Consider the following 24084-nt stretch of genomic DNA (forward strand, 5'->3'; position numbering starts at 1 on the left):
GAAAATACCTTGTGGACTGATGAGACAAAAGTTGAACTTTTGGAAGGCAAATGTCCGTTACATCTGGCGTAAAAGGAACACAGCATTTCAGAAAAAGAACATCATACCAACAGTAAAATATGGTGGTGGTAGTGTGATGGTCTGGGGTTGTTTTGCTGCTTCAGGACCTGGAAGGCTTGCTGTGATAGATGGAACCATGAATTCTACTGTCTACCAAAAAATCCTGAAGGAGAATGTCCGCCATCTGTTCGTCAACTCAAGCTGAAGCAATCTTGGGTGCTGCAACAGGACAATGACCCAAAACACACCAGCAAATCCACCTCTGAATGGCTGAAGAAAAACAAAATGAAGACTTTGGAGTGGCCTAGTCAAAGTGCTGACCTGAATCCAATTGAGATGCTATGGCATGACCTTAAAAAAGCGGCTCATGCTAGAAAACCCTCAAATAAAGCTGAATTACAACACTTCTGCAAAGATGAGTGGGCCAAAATTCCTCCAGAGCGCTGTAAAGACTCATTGCAAGTTATCATAAACGCTTGATTGCAGTTATTGCTGCTAAGGGTGGCCCAACCAGTTATTAGGTTCAGGGGGCAATTACTTTTTCACACAGGGCCATGTAGGTTTGGATTTTTTCTCCCTAAATAATAAAAACCATCATTTAAAACTGCATTTTGTGTTTACTTGTGTTATATTTGACTAATGGTTAAATGTGTTTGATGATCAGAAACATTTTGTGTGACAAACATGCAAAAGAATAAGAAATCAGGAAGGGGGCAAATAGTTTTTCACACCACTGTATGGTTATCTACTGTATGGAGCCCGTTACACATCTAAATAAATTAATGCTGTTTCTGGAACCTTCATTTGGATGGGTCTTTTGGGAACCAAAAGCAGTTCCTCTATGGCATCGCTTGGAAGATCCACTCTGGCCCCTTTAATTTTTAGAAGTGTACGGGGTGCCGTCGTTAAAAAAAAAAAAAATTTCTGTTCTCAGTGAAAAATACTATATAAAAATGAATTGCCTAATATGAATTGATTTATTTTACTTGCTATTTCATCTGAATATTTATTTATTTATTTAGATATACTTTATGAATCCCAGAGGGAAAATTGTCATTGTGCACGAACTTTGGGGGTCAGACTGTAGCAGCTTTCAAATGGTTGCTGATGATTTGAAAGAAGACAGACACACCAATATCCGGATCCTGCCGTTTATTCTGCAACAACGTCATCCACCTACAAGACAAGCATTAAGGGGCACAGTCAGCACACGCAGCGACAGGTGCTCTCTCAGTCTCCTGCAAAAGCGTCATCCAGCATTTTCCAGGAGTCTGCTGTACACTACATGTGCGTCCTATGGGTGTTACATTAATTACAGCCCTCCCCCTACAACAGGCAAACAGGAAATATATACAAAAGATACAATGATTGCATTCACATTAAACAAAATTCACAAAATATAAAACAAAAGCATTTCAGTATTAAAAAAAAAAACATAGTTTTGAGAATGTTCACGAAAATAAAACAAACTAACTCAGCCACAAGAGCATATCTGGGTAGTTTTTCTGTGTGTTAGTAGCACTTGTAGTTGAAACACTTAAGGCTGAAATTCAAAATCAGTACTCTTCCTAGGCCTCTATCCAAAAAATAAACGAATTACTCAATGCAATACATTAACTTCTGTATGATTCCTTATCTGTTTATCTGTCATTTTGTTGGGTCCACACATTAAATTCAGGGGACTGTTCCAGACAGACAGTTTAGATAATCCTGGGTCTCAGAACGAATTCCGGGTGCTTTTCGCTACAGCGCTTTCGTCGGTTCCAAAACAGGAGTTCGATTGGCTCACGCTGTCCGGGATGTACGGAAGCGTACTAGAGCCACGGTGAAGAAAACTGGCCCTAATAGGCTTCCGTAGTGATAGATTGATCATGATTAACGCGCGTTCACGATAATATTTACAAGCCCTTAGGAGTCGAGCACTGAACAGTCGATCAACCACGGACTGCAAGTCTGAGAAACGGAGCGGACAACCTCCATGACGAGCAGAACAAGAGGTGCAGATGGCAGTGCATTAGAATTATCGACATATCGGACAAAGGGGGTTATAAAACAGAAGCAGCTGCTGCTAAGGAAAGGGGGGTGGCGTGAAGTAGTAGCTCTGAAAGAATGAATGCATTCAACAGTTAATCAGTAAAATCCGAGTAAACGTTCTGTGGCTAGTTGTTGTATTGTGCAAAATGTACGCTGGCAATATTACTTTACTTGAAATGTGATATGCCTTCAAGTAAGCATTGTATTCTATTTTTGAATATTAATTGTATTAAAAACAGCCTTTACCATTAAACGACCAGCATACATCGAGTTGTCCTTCTCTGCCTGCAATGAACCCTGCATTATTCTGTAATTACAATGAGAAAAAAGAAACAATTGGGTCCAGTTTTTAAGATTTACACATTTTACTTGTGTAACAAATTGTCATCGATCTGAATCAACTAAATGGGCGTACTGTCTTTGACGTATACAATTGAAATTATTTAGATGGTAAAGTTTAAGAAAAATATTAATAAACAGCCACAATATCTTGTAGAGACAGGCTGTACTTTTGTTTTTATTGTATTTTAAATGTTCACATTTCTTAAATTTTATTACTGTTTGTGCATTAAAAATATTTCATTTTGTAGGATTTACGTCTTTCAGTTGTATGACAAATATCCATTAAAGTGTAATCCTAGCATAATCTTTTCAGACTTAAACATTTAAATTCTTTAGTTTTAAGAGAAAGATGTATAAATTCAAATAATATATCCTGGAATTAATCTGTATCAGTTATGCTGCACATTTCCATTCAAATTATTATTTGTATTGCATCAATTATACAGTATATTGCACACAAATATGGAAGTATTATGGACTTTTCCACTTTCCTTTTTTTTTTATAAAAGTAAGTTTTTTTAAACAGATTACAAACAATACACAACAATTCCATTCCACCAAACAACAAAAACAGTTTTGTTAATAAACAGTCGTTTTCCAGTTTTCATTTTTTAACTGAAGACCATCGTCCCTCCAAAACATTGGAGGAAACCTCCATACTACACACATACTGCATATTTTGGATTTAAAGTAAATTCTCATTAAAGCCCTGCTTCCCATTCCCCAATATTCACAAACCCTTTCATCTCTCCTTAGCTGCTTTGAAACCCTACTTCTCAATATCTCTCCATTTTCCCTTTCTAACTCTTTTTCCACCTCTTTTTACCGACTGTAATCTCTGATTACAAATCTCTTTACCAGGAAACACACCTGGCATCTCATATGCACTTCTTTGCCAAATCAAAAGGGCTTCCCTTGAACTTCTACCATCTCCTTTCAAAATTAAACCATATGACAAAACATTTATTTTGGGTGACTGTACTTTTTATGTAATTTTGGCACTACTAACTCTCTAATTTAGGAGGCAAAGAAAATTATGCTTTTGCGACGTAAGGCGGGCAACAAATTTGCCGGTATATTAAAAAAAAATGTGTTATAAATCAGCTTTTATGACCAAACAAAACCCAATGAACTCGTAAAAAAATCCAATGTACTAAAAGTCTTGAACTTTATAATTTATAAACATGTGGACAGCCCTTGGACCACAATGCAACACATGGGGTGGATCTTTATGCAAATACACAATAATCTCATACATAAAACTTGTTTATTTTCAGTTACATTAACTTAACTGTGTGTAGTGAAAATGGACATACCATGTTTTTAGCATTAAAAAAGTGTTAATTTTGAGCAAGGTTAACTTAAAACAGGGTTAGTAAAGACAGTGATCCCTGAGGTTGATTGTATTTCAATTAAAGGAAAATAATTTAATGGCCTTGTTTGATTGTTATGTTTTGACATCTAAGCGAATTATGTCAACGTAAGTAGAAAAATATCAACAAACATGATTATTTTAAGTTATATTCAATTAGATAAATTTAACAACCTTGTTGGAGTGATATACATGCAAAAAAAGGTCTTCTTCTGGCTGCTCACGTTACGGGTTACCACAGCGGATAATCATTTTTCATATCTTCTTGTCCACTGCTTCTTGGTCTGTTACACCCACCACCTGCATGTCCTCTCTCACCACATCCATAAACCTTCTCTTAGGCCTTCCTCTTTTTCTCTTCCCTGGCAGCTCTATCCTTAACATCCTTCTCCCAATATACCCAACATCTCTCCTCTGTACATGTCCAAACCAACGCAATCTCACCTCTCTGACTTTGTCTCCCAACCATCCAACTTGAGCTGACCCTCTAATGTCCTCATTTCTAGTCCTGCCCATCCTCGTCACACCCAATGCAAATCTTAGCATCTTTAACTCTGCCACCTCCAGCTCTGTCTCCTGCTTTCTGGTCAGTGCCACCGTCTCCAACCCATATAACATAGCTGGTCTCCCTACCGTCCTGTAGACCTTCCCTTTCACTCTTGCTGATACCCATCTGTCACAAATCACTCCTGTCACTCTTCTCCACCCATTCCACCCTGCCTGCACTTTCTTTTCACCTCTCTTCCACAATCCCCATTACTCTGTACTGTTGATCCCAAGTATTTAAACTCATTCATCTTCACCAACTCTACTTTCTTTATCTTCACCATTCCACTGACCTCCCTCTCATTCACACCCATGTATTCTGTCGTGGTGGTCCTACTGACCTTCATTCTTCTTCTCTCTAAAGCATACCTCCACCTCTCCAGGGTCTCCTCAACCTGCTCCTTACTATCGCTACAGATCACAATGTCATCAGCAAACATCATAGTCCACTGGGACTCCTGTCTAATCTCGTCTGTCAACCTGTCCATCACCGTTGCAAATAAGAAAGGGCTCAGAGCTGATCCCTGCCAAAAAACTAAAGGTTAAATACTGTCTTGTAGAAATCTACAACAGAAGACCCACAGTGGCCACTCTTTGAAAACTTACCTGTTCAAACGTGAGACCTTGGATATTTGGCCACAACATTTGTACAATAACTATATGCATGGCATCTACTATTTACTTGCGAATTAGAACGTGATATACACACTTGGGCTTCATTCATAAAATCTGTTAGTCAAATGAACTACAATAGAATACAGAAGTCATGATGTTGCCTTGTTCCATTGCAAAACCACAAATCAAAACTGCATTACTTAACATATTGGGTACAGGTGTCCACTGAAGAGTAGAGTCCTCAGAGACGTTTCTTTAAAAGGGAGAACTCCAAAGGAGAAATGTTTGTGAGCAGCTTGTTCCACTAGCTAGTCAGTTATCTGTTACTAGTAACGGCGCACTGAATACACTTGACTTGAACATTCCTAGTTTTCATCCTCTCTATCTGTACGTTTAGCATTTGTTTGCTCAGAGGTTGTTATACTTGCTGCTTCCTGAGCAGCTCTTTTTTTCTCCACCCTAGCGGAACCACAGCATCTTTTCGTGTTAAAATTGATTACGTCAGTGTTTGTGTTGCAATTACTTAGTACATTTTCTTTAATTTGTCACTTAAGCTGGTACTCAAGTCTTCAATCTGCCTCAAGAATGATTTAAGCTATAAAAAGGTAGGGGAAGTGACGGCGAAAGTAGTACGGATGAGAACAGCGTCCATACGCATGCGTCACATGTCCATCCTGCCGCTGCCGAGAGCTGATTCCACAATACAATGAAATTAAAATTAAAAGAGGAATGACCTTGGAAGGCAATCATCACACAGGAAGCGAATAGTAGACGTCACATAATATATGTGTACCGCATTTCATGTCAATAAGTGAAACGGTTTGCGAGCTACAGGTGATTTAAACACCTTGACAGACAAACGAACAGCCACGGCAGCTTATTATATGTAAATAATATTTTTCATAAAAAACTTTTGTTTACATTTGATTGCCCCACATACGAATTCCACTTTGGTACAGGTTACTTATTTTTGTTTCGGAAAGACAATCCGTGGGTTTGTGTGTGTGCGCGTGAAGAAGACGCTTCAATATGTATGGCATCTCCAATGCTGTTAAACAAAATTGTCCTTTGCAAGCAAGAAAAGAAAAACAACAACGGGAAATGTCTATGTTCTGCATTAATGTCAGCTCAAAGCCACTATGCGTTACACTGAGCACGTTTTGAAAATTGTTTAGATATGTGAAAACCTCGGATGTAAAATGGTTAACGTTCAATCAGACCCTTCACTGGACATGCCAGAATGTCTGGTTCAGGGCCTATCTACGTTTCTCTTACCAGAATTTAGTTTAGGAATTGTTCGTCCTGGCTATTTTTCTTTAAGGAAGTGGTCTCAACATTTTTAGGTATTTTCGTCTTCAGCAGGGATCAGCATTTCCGACAGAACATTTACGGTCTTTTGATAGTATGATTGGATGCTCTGTATCATCATTTTCGAGGCTTTATAGCGTTAACCCTTCACGTTAAATTTGCTTTTTTTAACAGAGTATTGGTTGACCAAATAACTGCGATGGATTTCCTCAAATCTTTCTTTCTGGGACAGGAAAATCCTGAGTCCGTATACGAAAAAGATGGATTAGGGAGGTATCCGCATTTTTGGCCTCACGGACCACGTAATTCTGGTTTACGTGAAACACACTTTTGGCTGAATCTAGGTATTCTGGAACTGATTTTTCCGGATTTCACAATAATCCTGCTTTCTCGAATAGAGCCCAGATACAAAGAACCCCCCTCCCCCATCACACACTGCAATAACTGCGCTTGTTAGGCTTTTCATCTACCGTTGAATTGTAGTTTGCCTTATCATACCTTATCTTCCATATATAATTCAATTACTGATATAGTATTAGCCAGTATATAGTATTGTTGTAATATTTACATTTTAAGTGTTTTAAAAATAAACATCGTAATTGACATACTTGTTTATCATATATACGATTATTTAACAACCTATCAATGGAGCATTGTGCGCGTCGTTTCCGCAGGAAGTATACAGTATTTTGAAATCTAGGTGGAGAGGGGGCGGTGTCGAAATAGGCACAGCGCACAATGAAAAGAAACGCCGGACAGGCTTACTAGTAAGACTCCGCCTTCCTTATCCTCATTCTCGAATGTAAAGTCATGAAATTTAAATACGATGATATGATTGGATATGTCGTCTGCTCGAATGACACAATAGGTAATACATGATTGACGGCTATAATGTGCAATCATAAGAGTCCAGTACAAAATGTCGTTTTTTTATTGGTTATCTTTACAGTCGGCTTTGTACAGCAGCTATAAATGCTCATCACAAAGGAACGCTGTTTCTCTTAGTCGCCATTTTACGGCAGGAGGTGGTAAGGTTATTGCAAGTCGGAATCGCGTTTGAGTGTAATTATCAACTTAAAAAAATGTCTAGAGATAGATTTAGGAATCGTGGTGGCTTCCAAAGACGCGGTGGTAGTGGCGGTGTTAGCGGCAGCGGCGGCCGGGGTGGAATGGTAGGTGGAAACGGTAATTACAGACACCAGAACCAGTCTCAGAACAGGAGTCCCATGCATCAAGGACAACCACCAAACAAACCCACCACTCCTGGAGGCCAGTCCGCGCCTGGAGCAACGCAGCCACCGCCAAATCCGCAACAGCTGCAGCAACAAACACAACAGGGCGCTGCCGGCCAAGTGAAGTCCCCACAGTCGGGGCAAAATAAGGTCCCAGCGTCCCCACCAAAGTCGTCGACCCCAGGAGGACAAACGCAAGACGGGAACCAAAAGGACAATCAGGAGCCAAGCACATCACCACCCAAGCAGGAGCCACAAACCGAGGAAGAAAAGGCGGCTGCCACACAGCAGGTAAGATGAGCAGCGACCGAGTTTCGTGAACAGCATCAGGCCGTAGCGGCCGCCATTTTGTGTTCGTATGTCGTGGCTTCGTTTTTGCGGCTTTGTACCTATACACGAAAAATGGATCGTACGAATATTTTCTTCACGGGTTTATTAGCCAGGAATCCAGGAAAGAAGTAAAAAAAAAAAAAAAAAATTAAACCCATTCGTGGTTTGCGTGCTTTGCCTCGAGCATCTTTTCTACACCCCCGTTTCCCATTTATGGAAATTCCACATCCGCCCACATTTTGAGTTGCACGCAAAAGTTTAAAGATTATGAGTTTATGAATTTGTGTGTGAAGTAGTAGGTAGTGGTGTGTGGGGTTTGTCCCCCGCCCCCCGGGTTATTAGTTAATGGCCAATATTTATGGCAGGCAATCTAGATGGTAATTGTGTGTTTTTTTTAATTTTAGGAACTAAGAGCAACCCTGTCACTGCTCAGAAAACCTGGAGAGAAGACTTACACCCAGCGATGTCGTCTATTCATTGGAAACCTGCCTACCGATATCTCAGACGACGAGTTTAAAAAATTGTTTGCCAAGTACGGAGAACCCAGCGAGATCTTTATAAACAAAATCAAAGGATTTGGATTCATTCGACTAGTAAGATATGATTATTTAATCTTTTATTTTTATTTGCTTGCTTGAGTTTGACCAGAATTTTTTTAGAATAAAGAAACAAAAGGTTCAGTTGGAACAATGACAAATTTTACCATGGAGCACATCCCTGTGTTTGGTTCCTCACCCACCTTCCATAGCGGAGGGAAATCACTCACGATTAGGATGGCATTGTATAATTGGGCCCACCAGAGGACCAAAGGCCTGTCCAGTACTCTGCCAAATAAGCAGCTCCTATATCTTTCAGTGGTGATGTGGGATAACACATTGTGCCAGCAGTGGTGCCCAGATGGAGCAATCTTGATGTATTCTCACCCCTTAATGAAAGTTTGAAAGTAATGTATACAAGGACAGGATCTTTGGCAGAGACTGGGGCAAACTTGATGAAAGGAAACTGGGGCAGTCTAAGAAAATATGAATGGATGTTACATGAGCTCAGTGAGTCCTCCTGCAAGTGTTTCCAAGGTGCAAGCTATAAACAGTGTTATAGTTGACCATAGTGGTGTTTAACAAAACCTTTTTGGCCTCCAAGAATTCTGAATATGAATTACAAAGTGGTTGAGCAAAATGGAGGTCCTAAGACTACATGGAGAAAATTGGAAGAGAGCAAGTATAAAGCACTAGTTATAGATAGTGCTGTATAAAGGGCTGCTTTTTTCCTCTCCCAAAGCTTGGTAAGGACATGGATTAGAGATGTAAAGCCATTGGTTTTTAAGACGTTTTAATGCTTGCTTTGATGTGTTTGATAATCATGAGTATCATTTTTGGTTTACAGGAATCCAGAGCATTGGCAGAGATTGCTAAAGCAGAGCTTGACGACTTCCCTATGAAAGGAAGGCAACTCCGGGTCCGCTTTGCAACACATTCTGCTGCTCTTTCTATCCGCAATCTTTCTCCGTTTGTTTCAAATGAATTACTTGAGGAAGCCTTTTCTCAGTTTGGCCAAGTGGAGAGAGCTGTGGTGATTGTGGATGATAGAGGCAGGTCATCGGGCAAAGGAATTGTGGAATTTGCATCCAAACCAGCTGCAAGGAAGGCTTTAGATAGGTGTCATGATGGGGTTTTCCTGTTAACAGCGTGAGTTACAATTTGCTGCAAGAGCTGTGTGTGGTGGGTGCCTGTGTATGGAACTTTGCACTAAGTTTTTTAATTTTTAAACTAGGTCTCCTAGACCTGTCATTGTTGAACCCCTGGAGCAGTATGATGATGAAGATGGCCTTCCAGAGAAGCTTGCTCAGAAAAACCCCATGTTTCAGAAGTAAGAATTTGTTAAAATTTAGGAACAATTCTTCATTTAATGCTCATTACAGTTGAGAAATTGGGTCAGTGTATACATGATTTGTATGCCTTTGGTGGTGGGGGGTGATAAGGGGAGAGATACTTTGGTAGAGTTGGGGGGTATGACCCATTTCCAAAGGGTAGCCAGCTGTCAGGCTAACAGATAATGAACAATACCACCATCTGTTAGCAGATGGCTACACATCTGTAGCCCCTAAGAGAAGCAGATGTTCTGTTACATGTACTCTATTGCACATTTGTGCCTCATTTAATTACTGCTCTAAGTAGCATTCCTCTAGGAATACTATCTGTGTACTCTGAGCATTGTTGTTTAATATACCATTTATGTTCGTTTTTCTTTGATTCTGTAGTTGAGTGCTCTTCAAGCTGCAACAGGTACATGGACAAAAACCGCTCCTGAGTAACGTGTCATTTCTTAATTGGGTGGGTTTAGGAATGTTCGTAGACTGGAGAAGAAAGTATATGCACTACACATTCTACATTTTTAGCCTGCAGCTGTAACCCCTGCTCCAGGAGGTTTTGGTATTAACAAAATTTTATAAAAAGCTACACCCAGTTAGCTATGCAGCACAAAGCCTAGGTCCCACTAAGTCCCAATTGTTTGAAACGTGGCAAATTGCTGCCTATTCAAAACTTATGAACTAATGCTGTTTAAAATTCACTTTCAGAGAGCGAGAGCAACCACCACGGTTTGCACACCCTGGTACTTTTGAATATGAATATTCACAGAGATGGAAGTCATTGGATGACATGGAAAAGCAGCAACGGGAGCAGGTGGAAAAGAATATTAAGGAAGCCAGAGAGAAACTAGAGAGTGAAATGGAAGATGCTTATCATGAACACCAAGCAAATCTTTTGCGGCAAGGTTTGTACTCCCAAGTTTCCTCGGTAAACAAGTGTTTATTAAATATATATAGATATAGAGATAGATATCTGTCTTGTTGAATTATATATGTAGCTTGCAAGCAGGTGACCTTGTTTTAAGGAATTGCTTGCAAGATACTTATAAACTTGTTGCATTTGTAAATTTATCCCTTCATTCTGTAGTCATTATGAGAAGTGTTCAGACAAGTCACTATCCTGGATGTGTTCATGCTATTACTATAACTACTAGGAGAGCCCTACCTGTGCAGTAGAATTCAAAGTTAAAATTGGCTCTTAAATCTCAATCACACTGGGTGTGCCAAATGTAATTTGTTTGGTTATTGCATTTTTTTTTCTTCATTCAGATCTTTTGAGGCGTCAGGAAGAACTAAGACGCATGGAGGAAATGCATAGCCAGGAAATGCAGAAACGAAAGGAGATGCAGTTGCGGTAAGTGTCTCCCCCATGCACATCCACGTATGTCTTTCTTTATAGATTTTTGATTGATTCACCTTTTGCAGGCAAGAGGAGGAACGGCGTAGGCGTGAGGAAGAAATGATCCTGCGTCAGAGAGAAATGGAAGAGCAAATAAGAAGACAGAGGGAGGATTCTTATCGCATGGGAGGATATATGGATAATGTAAGAAATCGTATTGAAGTAGGCTTTGTAGTTTGCTTATGACCGTTTGTAATGTATTTTTAATTTTATAACAGCGTGAAAGGGATATGAGAATGAGTGCTGCTGGAACCATGGGCATGACTGGTAAGGACATTTTTGAAAGTGCTGAAATCTACATGTTGGTTATACAGTAGATTAACAAGTTCATATGTATTCAACAGAATCACCACCATATGCACCCGGCAATCAGAAGTTTATGGGTGGTATGGGATTTGATGCTCAAGGAATGAGTTCTGCAGCTCCTGGAGGCATGGCTGCCTCTATGATGGGCGGTGAAATGGTAATGTATCTATAAGAAGCATTGATGGGATGTTTAGGTTAGCATTATCAGTTTTTTCATTTGCAGGGTTGTTGAGACATGTAGTAGGCGAACCACCAAACGTTAGTGCTCATTCCAAACTTAATTGCGGGAGGTGGTTTTGTGTTCTCGGTCTGTTCAAACAGCAATAGCCATATGCAAGATTGTCTTGAGATGCACGTTAGGTGGTTTTATTTACATGTGCTTTATTTTTAGATGGATTTGAACATCTTGTTCTCTTAAATGATCCAAACTTGTATGCTGGACAAGTCTGTCAAAATAAGACTGAATAGGTCATGGATTAGTAGTATTAAAATGTATCTTTTTATATAAATAAGTTTTAACTACTTGCATTCTACAATGATGGTTTGATCTGAAGTGTGGGGTTTGCACTGTTTTTGGGCATGCTTCAGACATACGTGATGCTGTTTTGGACAGCTTTAAGTACATAAACTTGAAAAACCTCCCTAGTCTTCCATTAGGATATTGAGCATTTACCTTTTTAAAATGGTTGGAATTGCCTTGACTATCAAAGGAGCAGTTGACCTAGCTACTATTAAGTGGCTTGGTCTGGCCACTTGTATTGTTCAAAATTTTAAAGACGTTTGTTAAAGTAAACATGCAGTTAGGTAGGTTTCCTTTTTAGACCAAGGCAAGCTGGGGACATCGCAAGAAGCTCTAAGTTGGGGTCTTTGAATTAAGTTTGCCTTAAACTCGGCTGTACCCTTTGTTTTTTTTTTTTGTAAGCTGGCATTGTTACTTTTGGGTGGGATTGTGCTTTTATATGGTCATCTGAGAAAATGTTTATTTTTTAAAATAGTGTATGGTCTTAAATTAGTATTTGAAGTTAGAAGTGGACTCAAATGCGCAGTAACATTAAACTGAATGTAGAGGTTTTATCTGGCATGATTATTATAAAGTTTGTGCAGACTGTCAAATTTAATTTTCATGGGTATTTGAGTTTGACTCCCACAATTGTTAAATTGAGCAGTTTAACAGTTTGTGGGGAAAGTCTTTTCCTTGTATGGGTGGTTCATTAATCTGGCTTACACTTGGGTGCTAGACGGCTACGCACTTCAGTTTCTGCTGCGGTATAAGATACTGTTGCAGCCTTTTTAACATAGCTCAAGTACGTGCTTTTGAAGTTTAAACAATGGTACACATTTTAATTGCAAAACCCCTTGTTACTTCTGCCTTCTGTAGAACAGCATGTTTTTTGAACAAATAACCACTTCAATGCCAATGGTAGCTGTTTGTCATAAAGGCTGTTAAAACTCTACTGCCTGTAAAAAGTGCTGTCAGGCAATGTTCTGGCCCAGGAAGACCCAACCTGTTGGCATTACCCAGCTTATATGCTTATCCCTTTACGGTTGAAATATCCTTTTAATGATGTAGCTGAAAATCTATCGCACTTCAGAAGTGCACAACCAGCCTTATTTTTATGGTAAAGATTGAATTACCTGAGCTGATGTGGTGGTGCTTTGCCCTCTGTTTTAATGAAATGTTTTCAGTGTTGCTTGTTTTTAAGTAAACTGAATAACTGGTAGTACCTCCCGCCCCACCACCAAGGCAAGTCTGCAGCAAAAACTGCATTTGTAAGGCATGTGATGACATGGCTGGCTAGTGTTTGTTTCACATGTTCTTTATGCTAGGCCTGGGGGGGAAAAAAAATTTCTGATTTTGTTTCTGTATAAATGAGTCGGACTGTTGTCTCAAGATCCATGTCATGACTCTCTACCCTGCTCAGTTACTATATGTAGGATTTTGCTAATGCCCCTGTTGAGGCTTTAATGCTTTCTATGTAAAAAAGCACTTCACTATCTTGCATACAATTTTCTTTAACGGGGAATAAAAAAATGAACTGAAATCTATCTTTGACACTTGGATGTCCAGCTGTCCATACACATCTAAGGCAGTAGATTCCTACATGACAATTGCACATTAAAACTGGGCATCTGTGGTGGATGTCTTGGACAAGAGTGTGCTGCATGCCAGACACATCGGGAGTGACCTCACTGCCCGTTGTATGACTGCATCAATTACAAGTTTGTTGGCAAGTCCAATAAACATTGCTTCTCTAAGCTCCTGGCTTGCTGTATGGCTACTATGAAGAGTTTGCTCTGTTTCTTTGGGAGAGGCACACTAAAATCTTGGGATTTTCAGTGCAGCATGCAATACAAAATTGAGTGTGCTCAAAGCAGCATACTTGAAATGGGTCCATTAATAGTGACGTTGCCAGTCATAATAGCCCTTTCCTTTTGTGTTCCATTCATTCCCTGCAGCTGTGAACAAGCAGCAGCTCTATAAAACAGTTTGTTCACAAGATGGATGTTTTGAAGATACCATTGACTTTTTTTTTTTTTTTTTTTTTTTAAATAGAACATCCTCCCAATGTGTGGACTCTGTAGTGAATTTTAAATAAAATGCATCTCCACAGTTTAATGGCATGCAGTTAATTTTTATGAGCAATGATATTTCATATCTAATACTGATATGTTTGATCAGTAATGAACAGTTAAATGTCCTACCATGCTTAAGCATATGTTATGAAATCACTGTGTAGACAACATTCAAATTGTTTAACCATGAACAGAATATTCTAACTTTCAGCAACTTCTTAAAAGCCACCTCCTTCAAATAGCATTGCATGCTAAAATAAATCTAGATGAAATTGTAACTTTTTCCCGATTTTAACTTTAAAAATGTTAACCTTAATTTATCACTGCTTCATTACATTTTACCAACCTTGTTCTCTGGTGGGAAAATTTTGGATTACAGAGTACTTGGCCTCTTTCAAGGGCTAAAACTTTATCTGATCTGCCCAGGTTAAGTTGTGCTGCTGTATGACCACTTTTATAGGTTTTCAAGATCTAGGAGGGGAGAGCCTTGCACATGAAAGCAATTTGTGAAAATTAAGAGACCATATGTAACATTAGGCTACTATTGGTGTGATGTTTGGGTGGGTGGGGGAAAGATGCAGGTTTTGAAAGTGGTACTTGGAAGCATACAGGCCAGACAGTTTGCTTTCATCACCCCATGGAAAGTGAGCCCTACTTGCCAACTCACTAATTTTGTAGTAGAGAATAGTTTCTTTTAGCAAATCTCAAATGATTGGATAGTGAAGGTCTTGGAGTGCTAAGAGACCACTTGTCCAAGGAAGTGTTCTCTTGGCAACATTTAGTATTAGTCCAAATTAAGGTTTAACGCATCTACTAGTTTAGAAATTTTACTTTGTTTTGAACATTGCTTCGCTGCTGTGCTCAGCAAGGCTTGTTCCTAAAATGGTTTCCTTGCTGCCCACCTCCAGACTCTTCCACTTTATATGAAACCCATTATAACTAGATTTGCTTGCATTTAGTCTATCACATGAACACTAGCAAATACAAATGTTAGAGTGGATGGCCAATATTAAGGTGCTGTGATCTGCATCATTAGCTTGTCAAGACTGGCCAGTTACATGGCATTTTGCTAAAATCTAAACTAAAACTTTCCCTTTCTAGGAAGTTTTGAGCTCCTTCCCTGTTTATATACTGGAGGGTACAATTTTACGAATGTAATTGAATTTTGCTGCTATAGAATTTTTATTCAGCCCTTGGGATAAATGTCAGTAAACCTTTTCACTCTTTTTTTTTTTTTTTTTTTAAATATTATATAGATATATATAGATTACCATTTTGAATGTACAATTTCTATATTGGGTAATTGTCTAGCAAGAATTCACAGAATGCAGAAAAACTATTTGAGGATGGCTATTTCTGAAGTTTAGTGTACTTTTAATACATAGCTGACAATGAAATCATTTTTCACTATTGTACATCTAAGACAAGAGTCTTGGTGTAGTTTACATTTTACAAATACTTGGTCATAAGTCTACAAATGTTTGCTGTGTGCACACTATATTAGTAAAATTCCACAATTTTATTTTCACCAGCTCATAGTTAAGATTTTTTGGAAGGGATTGAAAATATATAAAGCTCCCTTTTGCATTGTATGCTTTTCAGTGCTATTCCATAAGTGGGCTTACACTGAAGTTGTGGTTCTTTCCTGATCTTTTTCTATTTCTTCGACAAGAGCTGGTTATGGTAGTGTATATTGTTGCACATTTGTTTGGTAGTTCAAGAGCCTGTGGAGAAATTTTATAATGCTGCAGCAAAATTATGGTGTTTAACATTCACACTCTACCACCTTTTTAAGATCACCTTTTTTCAGGTTGGGCTGTGCCATCTATTCTAATTTGACCAATAAATGTGTTACTAATGCATGAACAGAACATGTGCAAGTAATAAAGAATTGTGTGGTGTTACTAGTTGGGGAAATCTGCTGCTGAACTTTCCAAATCCTTGCTCTTATTGCCACGTGAGGCATTGTTCAGTAGGATTTCCACATGTATGGAATCGGGCAGTCTGTTTTTGTGGTTTGTGTTTTTTTTCTTTTTTTTTTTCTTTCTCTCCCCTTTTCCCCAGGTACACTAAATTCTATATATACACAGATCTAGTATTGGAAACCAACTTTGCTGAAAGTTCTACTGGAAGGTTTCTGTGTAAAAGTGGTCTGTTCAGGTCAAGTTTCAAAACTGATGCACAGTGTAAAAAGCCTTTAGCTTGGAACAGTTTTAGTTAGTTTAGGATGACAAATGTGCATCTTTAACCTTTTAAAATGGATAAGTAGGTTTGAAAAAATTGCATACTTTTGGTAGCTTTTGCATATATTCAAGACAACCTTGCCAAGAGACTTGAAACCCAAGACAAGGCACATCTCCAAAGATGACAAACCTTTCTGTATTTTGAGGTTAATCTTTAACTCATTTGGAGAACTGTATTAAACGAAGTGCTTGCTTGCACAAGATACTTTTTATCCTTTTTTGAATAGGGGAGCCTAGATTTTGTGCCCCAATAACCTGAGAACTTGAGACTGTTCCAGCTTTCACAAACAATACCATGGCATAATCAAAGGAACACCTATTTGCCAGAAATGCTTCCCTCACCAATAGTACTTGTAACTGTTGTGACTTGTCAAGAGTTTTGTTAGCTTTGCACTACTGGGCACAGTAAGTTTAATAGTGCAAATGCATGCTTAAATCACTACACACTGCAAAGAGCAGTCTTGATTTTTTTCTGCTACTTCAGTATTCTGGTGGTTTGCTTCATTCTGTTAGGTCAAAATCTACTCCAGTGTAATGATGGATACGTGTTAGGGATTACAAAATCATTGGGTTCAAAGCCAATTCCTGAATATTGATATGGTTTAAGTTCAAGTCATTGCTTTATAATCGAAGGCTGTAGTTCAGCATATTTAAAAGTGCTTGAAAAATGCAGTGCTTCATTTGACTAATTTCTGCGGTTATCCTATAGTTTCAATCTGGTACATTGTAATCATCTTGATTTACAGATCAAACTTGGTGACCCCTAAAATTAAGATTTCAATTTAGTGGCCAGCTTTGCCTACTTTCTATTGCGGTTTTTGTATTTAGGTGACAAATTTCTGTTAAGACTTTTTAGCAAGTTATTTCAGTGGATTAAGGTTATAGTTAAAACGCATTGATTCCATATAAAGCCCTTCATGGTGCAGCTTTTAATCAAATGGATTGGTGAATCCTATTAAATTTTGATGTGGGTTTGGTTAAAATGGGGTTATATTAATGAATGTGGAGAATCAGTTTCTCAATTTTGGCTATCAAGTGTTTGGCAATGCTGCCCTGTTACAGGTGATTTCATGGAGTTTATTGCAGTATTTTCACTGGAGGGTGGGATGTGTTCTGCAAGTTCTTTCATGTATTTCATGTGAAATTTAGGTTCACTGGGTAAAGCTGCTTTGTAAAGTTGATGGTGCAGCCATAACAATTTTTCATGGTTCAGTCCTGACTTGTGTATCTAATTTATATTTATGAAAAGGTTTTAAAAGTCTGAACTTATTATAGAAAATGTTACTTTTTATACATAAGACAGTAAACGTGATTATTTGCATTGCTTGGGTTGGTGATTTCTGTAGTCAAAATCGTGTATACATATATTAGCAGCTAATTGTTTTTAGTACCTTGTATTTGCAGCCAAAACTTTATTGTGAATTTAATAAAAGCACAGAGCCTGAAGTTGAATTTGGGGTTTAAACTTGCATGTTAACTATTCATAAGCTGCCTTAAGTGGCTCTTCCTTTTTTTTTTTTTTGGCTAGTGGTTTTGTTTGGAGTATGCTGTGTAGCTCTTCAGGCAGGGCTTTTATTAAATGCACACCAAAGGATACCATGGCTCAGACTTCGATGCATGTTTTTCCAAGCTTCATCCGTTTTAACTAACAAAAAAATTACCCTTTTTTCCTTTTTTATGTACCCTGGTACTGATGGATCTGCGTAATGCCGACTGTTTCAACGAACCTGCACTGTGGATTTGCTGGCACGTTACTTGTTTTCAACCCCATTGTGGACTTGCACCCTACCTTAATCTTTTGAACTCTTGCTTCACCCTGTAGCGGGGTGAGCGCTTCAGTCAGGGAGGACCGAGCCCTATGGGAGGCCCCTCTGGCCCTCGAGGGATGGGACCTGGGTTTGGTAGGGGGAGAGAAGAGTATGAAGGCCCGACCAAGAAGCAAAGATTCTAAAGGCACTATCTGTAGCTTCCATTCCAGCGAGATCTCCATTTTGAGCCAGATTTTTTTTAAATCAGTTTTTGCATTTTTAGTGTATCCATTTTATGCTCAATGCTGTTTTGTACCTGTAAATGGTTAAATATGCTAGCTTCTTAGAATATCATGTTTATTGAACAGCTCCAAGTTGTCCTGTGTAAGTATGCTTTACTTTTATGGCTGTGTTCTGTGCCATTTATCTTGAAGTTTGTATATTTTTAAGTTTATTTCAAATAAACATTTCCAATGTTTAAAGTTCAGGCGAAGTTTATACCTTATTTGTAACTGGTATTTAAAGGAATACTTTGTTGCTTGTGACCAAAATGTGTGTAATAACTATTGAAAGCTATCCTTAAAACTTAACTAGTGGGTGTGACTGGGCCTACACAGTATTCAATAAGGTATGTATTTTTCATCAGCCTGACATGGTTGCAGTGTTCAGTAATTACATCTGCCCTTAAACCATGTTTTGTTGGGGTGGGAAGGGGAGTGAAAGATAGGTACAAGTGGTAGTCTGTAGTTGGGGTTGGTTGGGGAGAGTGGGTTTAGTTATGAAAATGCACTTGTACCTTTTTAGCAGCAAAGTTAGTTCTGTGTTGCCAATGCAGCACTTTACAAATATTGGGGCAGTTAAAGTATGCTGTACCTCTTGGGGCACATTGGCTATTACTTTGGAGAGACTATAACTGCTATTCCCCTAGCTATAACTGCAAGTTCAGCTGTTACCATGGCTGACACCTGTACAGTTTTTGGGGAGGTTAAAATTCTGTTACCTATACTAATTTGCCCTTGTAAGTGCAAGGGTAAATGTCCTTTACAACTTGCATGGCACTTTGCTCAGGTGTAGCATAAAAAATGCAATCTTTAATGAAGCAGATTTTAACAGCACATACCATTAAGTGGCGTAATTTTTATTTATTTTTTTTTTTTTATTGTTGACTTTGGTTTCAAGTAATCTTGCATTTTTCTCAACAGGGTTTCATTTGAGTAATGCTGCGGTTTAGAAGTGGGTCAGCTACAGTCAGATATGACCTTCAGATGTTTGCATCGGGGGGGGGAGCTTAAGCTGAACTGTGCGGTTCTGGTCGGCTTTAAATAGATAGCCAAAATTTGTAATCGGCATCTTCAGTACTAATTTGTGCATGGCTGTTTTTGGGGAAAACCTTGCTTGACCAAGGTGATAACCATGCATTTGTTTTCTGTGCTAGTCCAGTGAAACTGCTTTCAACAGACAAAGCTAAAAAAATTCCTGTAATTGTCCCAAAAACCTGTGTATTAAAATCTGACTGGGTGTAATGTGAAGTGATGCCTTTCAGCCTCATCTAGTACAGTTTTCTATTGTTACAAAATTTTATGTAGATCAATGTTACATTTGAGACTGCAAGTGGTAACTAGTCTCTGCTTGTTTGTAACCAGTTGCATCCAAATGCATATTTGACCATGTAACTCACAGGTTCTTTAGAGTCAGTTCCTCTGTTCAAACTGAGGAATTTCAAAACTAAACACATTGTATGAAGGCTTATTCTTGCCTATTCAGATTTAGAGGATACTTTCAGATTATGTATCTTTTGACTATAGTAACTTGGGCTCAGTTCATTAAGTCTTAGCATTTGTTTAAAACAAGTTACTAGATTGTGGTATAAGTAAACTAGATTAATTTATATCAATCTTTTTTTCCCCAAAACTAGTTTAATCACATTTGCACAATATTGCCCAGTTCAGCATCTTGCAGTCATTGGAACCTTGCATGCCACATCTTTTTGGAAAAGACTCTGTGGCTTCTTGGGTCTTATCATTCACTCCATTCTGCAGGAAGTCTTGCTGTGTTTGTGCAGTTACTGTATGAATTTTATTGGCCAATGCCACTTTTACTAGTATGACTTTGGCTTCAAGTCTATCGTGGAGGCTTAAAGGTTAAATTTGGTATTAGACTTGACTGGCAAGGTAGATATCTATCTGCACATTGCAGGGTAACCTACTTTTGTACAGAAGTGCTTGAAATTCAGTTACTACTGGATAATACGGAAGTGCATTTCTTATGCTGCTAAAGGCCTGGCTTTTTTAGGGTTTCAAAAATACTCGTATATGCCACTTAAATCATTTTTGAATTTCCAAGCCTAAAGTGACTGGTAAATTGGCTTCAAAATCACTTTTTGTATATTCGGAAGACTTAAAATACTTGATCTTTTTAAATGCTAGGTTAGGATTTTGTGATGTTCCTCTAGCACCTTTTTTGATCTGTGGTAGCCCAGTGTTGCCTTGGAGAGATCCAGCCAGCATCCAGCTGCTATTTCATTGGCATCTTTTGTGCATTGACATGCTGAGTTCAGCAGTACAGTTCAGCTTTCTGCAGTTCGGTACATTTTGGATCTGTAGTACTACAAAGAGCAGTGGCCATTAGGACCTGGACTTAATTTTCCACCTTGAATCCCTGATGTTCATGCAGACTGCATTTATACAGGTAAGTTCAAGAAACTTGAAGAATTTATGTATGTATTTATCATGAGCTCTGGCATTACATTTCTGAAATGGAAACACAGTGTAGCACTTTGGCATGCTAAAACTTGTGCACAGCAAAATTTGCTGCTCACATAACTGACCAAAATGTATTCAATACACCCTGAGTTACCAGTTGTACAAACGTGACTTTGGTAAAAGATCAAAATGAGTTCTGATTCATATCTGAAGAAACATTTACTGGTCTGCCTTTGCTTAAGGGATTGTTCTCCCTAGTTATTTGTGTAGTCTGTAATTTGTCTATTCTATTGTGTATTTTCTGAGAAAGTGCTTTTGTAGAAATGGCAGTTTAAATATTTACTGATAGCTTCCTTCATGAATTGGTGGTATCAGAAGGCTTGGGGTGGGATAATCGGTCTGTTTTGGCTTTCTACTCCTAGATGGCTATTCAAAGTAAACCTTGTACTTTACAAACAAACTTGTACTTTTCAAATGGAAACCATTCCAGCATATCAGTTGCAAGACTTTTGTAGTAGCTGTATTTAGTATAAATTTACTGACTGTGTACATTTCTGGACCCTTTCAGTTATTTTAATATTTAAATACTATGGTTGGCTGGCTGCTTTTGTGGAATAGTTTCTCTTATGGCAGTGCTTTTTTTTTTTTTTGTGTGAAGCATTTCTTTGTAAACTTGAATTACAAAAACACTGCCTTTCTTGGAAGGGTGGGATTTGGGGTTTGTATCTTACTGTAGTACAATTTACACTTGACCATCTAGTAATTTGTGACATCCCTTAAATGAAATACTTGGCATTGCTACCACAGTCAGATCATTCTAAGAGCCAGCATCTAAAACCTTGGCAGAACTTTTTTGTCTTCATGACTAAATCTTCTTGACAATGACTTGAGTCATGTTTGCTCTTGTGAATGCATACTGTCAATGGGGAAACTTCTTCATCTCTTGATCTAGATGTGTAATCTTTTAATCATAAAATCAAAGTTGCTTGAAGCACATGCCTTTTTGCTATGCTTGGATCGTTGTACAGAATGGTCCATAGCTTGTGGAGAAAAAACTGTCTAGCTGAGGTTGAGCAGGTTTGAAGTTTTGACTGTAAGGGGGTAATGTACCTAGTAACTCTGGACAGGGGTGGGGGGTGGTGTACTTGCAGTTTATATTGAGTAAAAATTGACTGTGTTATTTGCTTTTGTCTTTAACCTTCGCAGGCTGTTAAGACTGGGAAATCTCTATTGTGCACTTTAAGAGATTGGCCTCTTAATTTAGTGCAGTATGGCAATATCAACTGTTAAATGTCCTGGTTTTTTTCTGTTGGTTGATTTGCTACTGCAACTTGGTTAATTGTAGGTATGTGAGGTATGTTATGCAGAAATATAGTTAGTAGGAGTTTCTGTTGTATACTAACCAGCAGCTCACTCCTTGGTTTTGAGTTTCCCAGATACCTTTGCTTTTAATGTACTTGGGAGATTGTGCAGTTTATTAATTGAATCTGAAATGGAAATGAAACTGGCTTGGCTCCATCTTGGCATGCAGGCCGAATTTTCACTTACTGTAGTGTTTCTCTAATACCTGGAGTACCTGAATGTCTATCAACTACTTGTGTTAAGAGCAGAACTTGCCAAGTTCTGCTCCGTTTTTACTCTGTGATATAGTGTAGTATTTTGGGCTGCACTGTGTTCCATATTTAAAGTTTTGTTTGTCTGACATGGCTTGTTAAGTTTTAACCAAGTCAATTTCCCTTCAGAATTGTGATGCCAGACCTTCAAACCAGTTGTCCGCGGTGACCATTTGTAGTTTTTACTTGTCTGTTTTGGAAATGAAATACTAATTGCAGACACTAAGCATCTTTGAGTCAGCAAGTCTAGTTGATTTTATAAATGTTGCTGGCTTGTTCTTAATTAGATCAACTACTGTGTATTTTTTTTTTTAATGCAATTACCATTTTCGTTTGAGTTTAAGATGAGGCTGCCCTATACCTGGATGTTCTTTTGTGCATTTTCTAATTCATTCTTCACACTTTTTTCAAAAATGGGTTGGATGTCTGTTTCCAACATGCCGTTTTAAAATTTTCCACGTTGCTGGTCAATTGACAGGTTGATTTAATTGTATTATGTTTAATATCGGGGCCTCAGTAAATGGGACCCCAGCCCTTTAAAACTAACGCACACATTACATCTGCATTGCTCAGATACTTCATCAGCATCCCAGGAATCTTTAGGAAGAAAGTGGGGTTTGGTTTTAATGACCTATTGAGTTTACTGTTCTTTAATGAGGAAATAGATTTAGTATTTTAAATTATGAAATTTATTGCAGGACTCTACCAGTATTTAGCTCTGTCCTGAATATATCTGCTGCTTAGTGGTGCCTCATGAGCTTAAAGGATAACATTAATTCTATAATTGCCCAAGAAGTATGAAACCTGTGCTATCACTTAAATTATGATAAATTGTAAACCATCTAAAATTAAGTTGCTTAATTCCCCTCTAAGCAAATTAAAACTGGGTCATTGACAAATGGCCCTGGTAGGTATTCTGACCTGTAGATAAGGTTTAATTTGGCCTTAATAGTTGACTTTTTTGTTCACAGATCCAAGGGGGTTGGTTCAGAATAGCTTAGCCTAAAATGAGTTTCATTTTTATAAATTGGATGAGGACATTTTGTTTTGTTTTTTCAGGTGGGCTATAATCGTGGTATAGGATGAATCCTGTAGTTTTGTGAGATTGGGTAAGTGATCTTCATATAACTTAGTCATTCATGCAAGTAAGCTTTTTGGGGGGTGGGAAGGCTCCTGCACATGTTATGTACAAAGTTAGTGTCTAAAGTGTACAAAAGATCAATGTAAAACCAACTGTTTAATTTGATGGGGGGGGAAATGCTTAAGGAATTTTTTCCTTTTTCTTGCAGTGTTGAAATAAAAGCTTGATGTACTGAAAGCCAACCATGAAGAGAATTTCCAGCTCTGGGGTAGGTGTGGTTTATTACTAATGTGCTGTTCATGGGATGTTTAATCAAAATACTAGCATTCAGGTTCTGCTTTGTACCTTGACTTGCATGCACATTAAGAGCCTCGTCAGTTGAAGTAGAGCAGGTTGGTTTTTAATCTTGGTTTGTTCTTTTTGTAGGGATGTGTACTTCTGCCTGAAGTTAACGCAGCATCTGACTTGGTTCGTTATTGAAGAGGTGTTCAGCAGGAACCAGGATATGTAGATGGAAGCAGGTTATCGTGTCAACATACTTGAAAATAAAAAAAAAAATAAAAATAAAAAAGTGTCTTTTCTTGGGTTAGGGACTGATCATACAGTATATGTTAATCTTGTACACTTAAAGTTAACTGTTGCTGACATGCAGAGTATCTTTATAATGTGAACTAGGGCTTGATGTTTGAACTTTGGTGCTTTCGATGTTTTC

The 24084-nt window shown here is 38.3% G+C and overlaps 1 protein-coding gene across 2 annotated transcripts; it reads left to right on the forward strand.

Moving 5' to 3' along the window:
- The first annotated feature begins 7260 nt into the window (after positions 1-7260).
- On the forward strand, positions 7261-23943 carry sfpq (splicing factor proline/glutamine-rich). 2 transcript variants are annotated; one of them, XR_005630997.1, is made up of 12 exons: positions 7261-7800; positions 8244-8432; positions 9223-9524; positions 9610-9705; positions 10415-10611; positions 10976-11060; positions 11132-11249; positions 11324-11372; positions 11450-11568; positions 23351-23400; positions 23581-23640; positions 23799-23943. XR_005630997.1 is itself a non-coding variant. In XM_039739284.1 (10 exons), exons 1-10 carry the CDS (start codon positions 7360-7362, stop codon positions 18177-18179), a joined length of 1725 nt encoding a protein of 574 aa, XP_039595218.1. In that variant the 5' UTR covers positions 7261-7359; the 3' UTR covers positions 18180-18463. The 2 variants fall into 2 exon arrangements, 1 of the variants encoding a protein (XP_039595218.1); XM_039739284.1 differs by lacking the exons at positions 23351-23400; positions 23581-23640; positions 23799-23943 and adding an exon at positions 18051-18463.
- The last annotated feature ends 141 nt before the right edge of the window (positions 23944-24084 follow it).

Source organism: Polypterus senegalus, chromosome 17, assembly GCF_016835505.1.
Source record: "Polypterus senegalus isolate Bchr_013 chromosome 17, ASM1683550v1, whole genome shotgun sequence".
Lineage (NCBI taxonomy): Eukaryota > Metazoa > Chordata > Cladistia > Polypteriformes > Polypteridae > Polypterus > Polypterus senegalus.